This window comes from Leuciscus leuciscus (assembly GCF_965113295.1).
Source record: "Leuciscus leuciscus genome assembly, chromosome: 10".
NCBI lineage: Eukaryota > Metazoa > Chordata > Actinopteri > Cypriniformes > Leuciscidae > Leuciscus > Leuciscus leuciscus.
In genome coordinates, this window is record NC_138734.1 from 482,227 (window position 1) to 492,500 (window position 10,274).

The 10,274-nt window shown below is 49.6% G+C and overlaps 1 protein-coding gene across 1 annotated transcript in view; it reads left to right on the forward strand.

The window, feature by feature from the left end:
* The first annotated feature begins 856 nt into the window (after positions 1–856).
* The window catches only part of taldo1 (transaldolase 1), a 14,085-nt gene continuing 4,667 nt past the window's right edge, over positions 857–10,274 (forward strand). The window contains exons 1-5 of the mRNA XM_082181628.1: positions 857–1,041; positions 5,946–6,069; positions 7,182–7,289; positions 8,929–9,060; positions 9,235–9,410. Of these exons, the coding sequence (XP_082037754.1) occupies positions 945–1,041; positions 5,946–6,069; positions 7,182–7,289; positions 8,929–9,060; positions 9,235–9,410 (637 nt within the window). The 5' untranslated portion in view covers positions 857–944. The remainder of the gene's footprint in view (positions 1,042–5,945; positions 6,070–7,181; positions 7,290–8,928; positions 9,061–9,234; positions 9,411–10,274) is intronic.

Sequence of the window (10,274 nt, forward strand, 5' to 3'; positions counted from 1 at the left end):
AGCTTCTGCTGTCGGGACCCTAACTCTCAGTCCACATCTCTGCTGTCAGAACCAGCTTCTGCTGTCCGTCATGGACCCTAACTCTCAGTCCACATCTCTGCTGTCAGAACCAGCTTCTGCTGTCCGTCATGGACCCTAACTCTCAGTCCACATCTCTGGTGTCAGAACCAGCTTCTGCTGTCGGTCATGGACCCTAACTCTCAGTCCACATCTCTGGTGTCAGAACCAGCTTCTGCTGTCGGTCATGGACAGTAACTCTCAGTCCACATCTCTGCAGCCAGAACCAGCTTCTGCTGTCCGTCATGGACCCTAACTCTCAGTCCACATCTCTGCTGCCAGAACCAGCTTCTGCTGTCGGTCATGAACCCTAACTCTCAGTCCACATCTCTGCTGCCAGAACCAGCTTTTGCTGTCGGTCATGACTGGAACCGTAAGAGTCCTCAGTGCTCCTCGTAGAGATCGGCTTCACTGTTCTAGCCAAGTCATTTTATTAACCAAATCCCCCCAAAACAGCAGTGAATGCTGAGTGTTTCTGAGAGTATTTGAACAATCGTTCAAATACTCTCAGAAACACTCTCAAATAAATTCCCTTCAAATTTATACACATTATATGCACACAATTATCAACACTGTCTGTACATTTGTGCTTATGTACTATAATCGGGTGAAACAGTATTAATGAGTGCATTTATATATCAATTTAAGGCTCAAATATCCTGATGTGTATCACTGTGATCTTGCAAAATACATGTTTGATATGAGGAGTGTGACTCAGTCCTTCGATCGTTGGTTCTTACGCAATGGCGTCATGTGCCGTGGCCCCGCCCCCCCGCAGGCTCGTGCCCCTGCTCTCCTGCGCATGCGCTGTCGCCAGCAGCGGAGTCTGTGTGTGAGTGTGTGTTCGGCGCCGGTATAAAAGCTCTCGGTGGTGTTTCTCGATCATCATGTCTGTGTCACCGGATAAACGGAGAAAGATGGAGTCTGCGCTCGAACAGATCAAGAAATACACGGTGGTCGTCGCAGACACCGGAGACTTCAACGGTAAGCGCCTTCCGTTAATTAATCTGGCGTGAGTTTACTTCTGCTCGTGCGTTACTTCATTAATCCTCGAACATGTTGACAGACAGAACTAATCAACACTCTAATCCACGATCATGCTGTCTGGTCACATAAAACTACATCGTTCTCTTAATTTTCCTCCCAAGAAAAAAGTTCTGTCGTTCTCTGGTTAATGATTGCTAGGTAAAGTTAATCTGCATTGAGGAACTGGTGCTTTCGCAATTTTGCTACAGTTTTTCCAGACTATTGTATTTAGTTAGCGGAACTGATTAATAATAATGCATGAGTAATTAGGAACCAGTTAGTCAGATCTGTGTAAAACATGTGATTCCTCCCGGTAATTGGCTTAATGTAAACCAAACCGACTGGGTCGGAAAAATACTGGTGTGGTGTCGGAGACCCGGAAGTGCTGGCGGAAACGCCTCATCTTATGAATATTAAGCAGTCGGAGACGGCCAACCTGATTGGCCGAGAGGCAGAGCTTAGTAATGAGCGCTAGTCACCCGGCGAATTACCCAAGCTTTATTAATATTAATCATTTTGTGTGTAAGCGTGAGTGGCTTAATTCCTATTTATCTGTTTGGCTGCCTTTATATTTTTGCTAGAAGGAAGGGTTGTATTTCCTTAAAAAACATGAAAACACAGTAATGATCAGTTAAAGTGGTTAAAACAGGAAAATATTTAATCCTATAATAAAAATATTAACTTTTTAATGACACAAAACCCCACGAATACTGAGGTAAAGCCTTATTTTCACTCACACATACTGTTGTACAGACGTTTATTTAGACGTTTTTCACGTTTATGTTTTTCACACATGTAAACACTGTTGACAGGCAGACTTGACTTTCTCAGACTTTGTGAGTTGCTCTCTGACAGTACAGTACCGAAGAGTAAGACTGATTACCCCCTAACTAGTTGCTCATACTAGTTCTTAAGACACGGTCTTAAAGCCACACCGCGGAACTTTTGCGGGCGCTAGGGGCGCTAGACCTGTAACTTTCACGTCTAGCGCCCCTAGAGGCCACAAGCGCCGCAGCACTGTCGCAAAAGTCTGCTCCATGAGTATATCAGAGCCTATGGTCACGTGATGGCCGTAAAGCGATACGTTCTCCAGGTCACATGACCTGGCCAACGACGGTCCGTCTTCTCCAAACTTACATAGGCGGTATTTCAAGAGGGCAGCCCCGCTCGGAGCATTAATAGTGTCAAACGCTGTATATTGGCCTGAGGAATCATTTGAAATAACTTGTATGCGTCAACTCTTTAGGTCACAAAGTCCACGGTGTGGCTTTAACATAATGGCTATGTTTATGGCCCCAGTCCAGTCCAGTCCAGTGTTGTCAAAAGTCCAGACTTCAATTTAAAAACTGACTATGCCAGCATTTCCCTCTAGCATTTTGAGCGCTGTTGGACTGACTCTGAAACACCACTGGTTGGCCATTGTGTCCAGTCGAGTCCAGTCTGACAGAACGGCGCTGTAACGGTCCAGGACACAGAACAAGGGATGAAGTCCACAGTATTCAGTGTTGGATGAGTCGGGTGGCTGTATCCTTGCATCAGATTCTGTTGCCTAAAACTGTCTTGTGAAACTCAACACTGTCAATCAGTGATTTCAATGTTTGTTTTTACACAATCCGCACTGGATTAAACTCCCCTTTGTGTCTTTCTGCATTGTCATGATGATCAGGCTGATCCTGAAAACTATGAATACACACACAGCCAGACACACAAAGGGGAGGGACTGCGAGACACTACAGGTGAATAGGGTAAACTTTTTAACTAGCAGATATCACCATGAAACTTCCCAGTTGATTACCTACATTAAGATGAGAAAAAAATGTATTACAAGCTTTATGTAATTTAATGTTTAAATATGCAAATTAGGCATTATCTAATTAAATATGTGTTAATTTGCTCTAAATCTGAGTATTGGATAAAGCCAGGTTCAAAATTATTTTTTCATTGTGTTCACATATTAGATGGGGGAAAAAATTACAGAGGGATTTATGGATGTCTACTTTTGTTATCCTGTAAATCAGAATATACTGTCAATAGCCTTAATTGATTTTCGCCATGTTTTTTGGAATATATAAATCAGGCTAGAAATAATATATTTACAAATCCCTCTGTAAATGTCTTCATAATATAACTAGGTACAAGACTGGAAAGTTTGGTTGGGTGCTACTGAAGTGGAGATTTCGGACTCGGAGTATGAGAGAAAAGTCATTTTGAGAAAACTGGCTTTAGAGATTGCGCATTAGGGTTAAATCCCCCCCTTTTACTTTCACGATTGGTTGCTGATAAAAAGGAAATGACTATATTTGGATCCAACAGCATTGTACAGGAGAGAGAGAGCTTTCTAACGGTGTATGTGATGACACGGTGCTGGCAGCGATCGCGGAGCAGCGGGAGGATTTAGAGCGCCAACTTTTGTTGAATTTATGAGAAATCTACAGACAGACACTCAGACAGACAGACAGACAGACAGACAGACAGACACTCAGACAGACAGACAGACAGACAGACACACACACAGACAGACAGACAGACAGACAGACAGACAGACACTCACACAGACAGACAGACACTCACACAGACAGACAGACAGACAGACACTCACACAGACAGACAGACAGACACTCACACAGACAGACACTCAGACAGACAGACACTCAGACAGACAGTGTCAGACTCTGTCTCGCTCGCTCGCTCAGACACTCGCTCGCTCTCTCAGACGCTCGCTCGCTCAGACACTCGCTCACTCACTCACTCACTCACTCACTCACTCACTCACACAGACAGACAGACACTCAGACAGACAGACACTCACACAGACAGACAGTGTCAGACTCTGTCTCGCTCGCTCGCTCAGACACTCGCTCGCTCTCTCAGACGCTCGCTCGCTCAGACACTCACTCACTCGCTCAGACACTCGCTCAGACGCTCACTCGCTCAGACACTCACTCGCTCACTCGCTCAGACACTCACTCGCTCGCTCGCTCAGACACTCGCTCGCTCTCTCAGACGCTCGCTCGCTCAGACACTCACTCACTCGCTCAGACACTCGCTCAGACGCTCACTCGCTCAGACACTCACTCGCTCACTCGCTCAGACACTCACTCGCTCACTCGCTCAGACACTCACTCCCTCAGACACTCACTCACTCACTCGCTCAGACACTCACTCACTCGCTCAGACACTCACTCACTCACTCGCTCGCTCAGACACTCACTCACTCACTCGCTCAGACACTCACTCACTCACTCGCTCAGACACTCACTCACTCACTCACTCGCTCAGACACTCACTCACTCACTCACTCGCTCAGACACTCACTCACTCACTCACTCGCTCAGACACTCACTCACTCACTCGCTCAGACACTCACTCACTCGCTCAGACACTCACTCACTCGCTCAGACACTCACTCACTCGCTCAGACACTCACTCACTCGCTCAGACACTCACTCACTCGCTCAGACACTCACTCACTCACTCGCTCAGACACTCACTCACTCACTCGCTCAGACACTCACTCACTCACTCGCTCAGACACTCACTCACTCACTCACTCGCTCAGACACTCACTCACTCACTCACTCGCTCAGACACTCACTCACTCACTCACTCGCTCAGACACTCACTCACTCACTCACTCGCTCAGACACTCACTCACTCACTCGCTCAGACACTCACTCACTCACTCGCTCAGACACTCACTCACTCACTCACTCGCTCAGACGCTCACTCGCTCAGACGCTCGCTCAGACGCTCGCTCACTCACTCGCTCAGACGCTCACTCGCTCAGATGCTCAGACGCTCACTGGCTCAGATGCTCAGACGCTCACTCGCTCAGACGCTCACTGGCTCAGATGCTCAGACGCTCACTCGCTCAGAAGCTCACTCGCTCAGATGCTCAGACGCTCACTCGCTCAGATGCTCAGACGCTCACTCGCTCACTCGCTCAGACGCTCACTCGCTCAGACGCTCACTCGCTCAGACGCTCACACGCTCACTCGCTCAGACGCTCACTCACTCGCTCAGACACTCACTCGCTCACTCGCTCAGACACTCACTCGCTCAGACACTCGCTCACTCACTCAGACACTCGCTCACTCACTCACTCACTCGCTCAGACACTCACTCACTCACTCACTCACTCACTCAGACACTCACTCAGACACTCACTCACTCACTCAGACACTCACTCACTCGCTCAGACACTCACTCACTCGCTCAGACACTCACTCACTCGCTCAGACACTCACTCACTCGCTCAGACACTCACTCACTCACTCGCTCAGACACTCACTCACTCACTCGCTCAGACACTCACTCACTCACTCGCTCAGACACTCACTCACTCACTCGCTCAGACACTCACTCACTCACTCGCTCAGACACTCACTCACTCACTCGCTCAGACACTCACTCACTCACTCACTCGCTCAGACACTCACACACTCACTCGCTCAGACACTCACACACTCACTCGCTCAGACACTCACACACTCACTCGCTCAGACACTCACACACTCACTCGCTCAGACGCTCACACACTCACTCGCTCAGACGCTCACTCGCTCAGACGCTCACTCGCTCAGATTTTAGTTGACAGTTCTCCAGAATCATCTTTGTTGGCAAAGATGCTAAACAATGAGTCATATCAGTTACTAGTCAAAAGATGTCAAGCTGTATGTAACAGTAAATCTTTTGTTGCACCAGCCGTGATCGCACTCCTTTTAATTGACCTAAGAGACAGAGATATCAGCTTCTAATAATGTCTGGTCAATATATCATCTGCTGTTTATCATCTGCTGTTAATGTGAGCACAGGAGATCAGGTCCACTGTTGCTTTAATCTGTCATGTTTTCCCCTCGCAGCGATCGAGGAGTACAAGCCTCAGGATGCCACGACTAACCCGTCACTCATTCTAGCCGCCGCTAAGATGCCCAGCTACCAGCACCTGGTGGACCAGGCCATGAAACACGCCATGGCTACCGGCGGGTGAGAACATGCCTGTCCTTTCCTCTGACCGTGGGCAGAATTCACTGCGCTCGCTTCGTCCCTGTTGAAAGGGTGCTAGAAACGGGACTGTTGTGTACATGTTTGTTCAATTAAAGTCTTTTAAATCCAGTTCCTCCACCGTCACTTCAGGTGTTCCCCAGGGCTCTGTCCTGGGGCTCTTACTTTTCATCATTTATCTCCTTCCCCTGGGCAATATTTTCCGCAAATTTAACATACATTTCCACTGTTATGCTGATGACACCCAGCTCTACCTTTCGACCAAACCCTCATCCACTCTCCCACCAACCTCTATTACTGACTGCATTTCTGAAATAAAAACCTGGTTTACACAAAACTTCCTCAAATTAAATAGTAATAAAACTGAGGTTCTCCTCATTGGCACTAAATCCACTTTATCCAAAACCAACAGTTTTTCTCTCACTATTGACAGTTCCTCCGTTTCACCCTCCCCCCAGGTTAAGAGTCTGGGTGTCATCCTTGACAGCACATTATCTTTTCAATCTCACATCAATAACATTACCCGGTCTGCCTACTTCCATCTACGAAACATTAATCGACTCCGCCCCTCCCTTACTCCCCACACTGCAGCTGTCCTTGTCCACAGTCTTGTCACTTCCCGTTTGGACTACTGCAACTTTCTCCTCTTCGGCCTCCCCCACAAATCCCTTCATAAACTTCAACTGGTCCAGAATGCAGCTGCCCGCATAATAACCCGAACCCCCTCCATTCACCACATCACTCCTGTTCTCCAACAGCTTCACTGGCTTCCAGTCCAATTCCGTATTCAATTCAAAATCCTTCTGTTAACATTCAAAGCCATCCACAACCTATCACCCCCATATTTGTCTGATCTCCTCCAGGTTCCAACCCCCACCCTCTCTCTTAGATCCTCTTCCTCCATATACATGTTCGTTCCCCCTGCCCGTCTCACCACTATGGGGAGCAGAGCTTTTAGCCGCTCTTCTCCCCGACTTTGGAACTCACTACCACCACAACTGAGTGCCGAGAAAGGCGCCTTTAAATAAAATGTATTATTATTATTATTATTATGTTATATAGTTTCTTACAGATATAATATTATACATTTTCAGGAGTGAGGAAGAGCAGGTGACCAATGCCATGGACAAGCTGTTTGTAAGCTTTGGTCTGGAAATCCTGAAGAAGGTTCCAGGCCGGGTCTCCACTGAAGTCGATGCCAGGTAAGAGTCGGACGTCACCTGATCTGCACTAGCGCCGCCACACGATCTGCACGCACTAGCGCCCTCACACGATCTGCACACACTAGCGCCGCCACATGATCTGGCTCCCTCACATGATCTGCACACACTAGCGCCCTCACACGATCTGCACACACTAGTGCCCTCACACGATCTGCACACACTAGCGCTCTCTCACGATCTGCACATACTAGCGCCCTCACATGATCTGCACACACTAGCGCCCTCACATGATCTGCACACACTAGCGCCGCCACATGATCTGGCGCCGCCACATGATCTGCACACACTAGCGCCGCCACATGATCTGCACACACTAGCGCCCTCACATGATCCGCACACACTAGCGCCGCCACATGATCTGCACACACTAGCACCGCCACATGATCTGCACACACTAGCGCCCTCACATGATCTGCACACACTAGCGCCGCCACATGATCTGGCGCCGCCACATGATCTGCACACACTAGCGCCGCCACATGATCTGCACACACTAGCGCCCTCACATGATCCGCACACACTAGCGCCGCCACATGATCTGCACACACTAGCACCGCCACATGATCTGCACACACCAGCGCCCTCACATGATCTGCACACACCAGCGCCCTCACATGATCTGCACACACCAGCGCCCTCACATGATCTGCACACACCAGCGCCGCCACATGATCTGCACTCACTAGTGCCCTCACATGATCTGCACACACTAGCGCCACCACATGATCAGCACACACTAGCGCCACCACATGATCAGCACACACCAGCGCCCTCACATGATCTGCACACACTAGCGCCGCCACATGATCTGCACACACCAGTGCCGCCACATGATCTGCACACACTAGCGCCCTCACATGATCTGCACACACTAGCGCCGCCACATGAGGCTTGTTCGGCTTGAGGCGGCGCATGACATCATAGCACCGCAAGAGCGATTCGAGCGCGGACGGCTTTATGCCCGTTAGGCTTGTTGGACTTTCTGCTTCCCGTAGTGACGCTCGCGCTGTGTTAGCATACTCTACCACAGCTGAAGTGACAAATGCAGTCAAATACACAGACGTTTCAGATAATATTTTATGTATTGCTTCATATAGCGTCTGTTTGTACAAGAATAAAGTTCTTGTGAGGGCTCCCAAGTGGGTTGGGCTAATCCAAAAGAAGTGAAAACAAGGCGGGTGTTCTGAAGACAGACTGTTACCTGTGAAACAGGGGTGCTCTGAAAACACCCCCATTAGCAATTAGTGCTTTCCACCTGATGAAATGAACGCAGCAAAAAATCGAATCAGAATTTTGGTCGAGCCAGAACGTATCGACCAATAATCGACTAATCAACTGGGAGATTACAGCCCTAATATATATATATATATATATATATATATATATATATATATATATATTTGTTTGATATAGTGATCTGTTAGGCATTAAATAATGTTTGTTAATGATTTATTAATGAAAGTTATTATAAAGTGTTAATGCACCAACATCAATTTCATGATTTTTACAGTAGCTTCTGGTACCCACTGGACGCATTATTGATGTTTTAATGCACAAAATTAATAGTGTGTTTTTGTCACATGATGCTGCTTAATGGCAGGTGATGTTTGTTTTCCAGGCTGTCCTTTGATAAAGAGGCGATGGTGTCCCGTGCCCGAAGGCTCATCGCTCTCTACGAGGAGGCAGGAGTCGCTAAAGAGCGCATTCTCATCAAACTCTCCTCCACGTGGGAGGGCATTCAGGCCGGACAGTGAGTGTGTTCACTACAGCTTATAAGATGATGGTGTTACACACGGTTGCTCCGGTGTGTTGTCTTGATGACCGCACACATGGTGTGAAAGCTAATTCATCAAATGCACCTGTATTATTAATAAACGGGGTGAGAGCGAGTCCGCTGACGTCTGTGTGTTTGACTGTTTGTCAGGGAGTTGGAGGAGAAACACGGGATCCATTGCAACATGACTCTGCTGTTTTCCTTCGCCCAGGCAGTGGCGTGTGCCGAGGCCCGTGTCACACTCATCTCCCCGTTCGTGGGACGAATCCTGGACTGGTACAAGGAAAACACAGACCAAAAAAACTACGAGCCCCATGAAGACCCAGGTATGTTCTCAGATAATAGTTAATCTCAGACCTCTCTCAGACAGACCGACCTCTCTCAGAACTCTCTCAGACAGACCGACCTCTCTCAGAACTCTCTCAGACAGACCGACCTCTCTCAGACCTCTCGCAGACAGACCAACTTCTCGCAGCCAGACCGACCGACCGACCGACCGACCTCTCTCAGGCCGACCGACCGACCGACCTCTCTCAGGCCGACCGACCGACCGACCTCTCTCAGGCCGACCGACCGACCGACCGACCTCTCTCAGGCCGACCGACCGACCGACCGACCTCTCTCAGGCCGACCGACCGACCGACCGACCTCTCTCAGGCCGACCGACCGACCGACCGACCTCTCTCAGGCCGACCGACCGACCGACCGACCTCTCTCAGGCCGACCGACCGACCGACCGACCTCTCTCAGGCCGACCGACCGACCGACCGACCTCTCTCAGGCCGACCGACCGACCGACCGACCGACCTCTCTCAGGCCGACCGACCGACCGACCGACCGACCGACCTCTCTCAGGCCGACCGACCGACCGACCGACCGACCGACCGACCGACCTCTCTCAGGCCGACCGACCGACCGACCGACCGACCGACCTCTCTCAGGCCGACCGACCGACCGACCGACCGACCGACCTCTCTCAGGCCGACCGGCCGACCTCCCGACCTCTCTCAGGCCGACCGACCGACCTCTCTCAGGCCGACCGACCGACCGATCTCTGACAGGCCGACCTCTCTCAGACCGACCGACCTCTCTCAGACCGACCGACCGACCGACCTCTCTCAGGCCGACCGACCGACCTCTCTCAGGCCTCTCGCAGACAGACCAACTTCTCGCAGACAGACTTCTCGCAG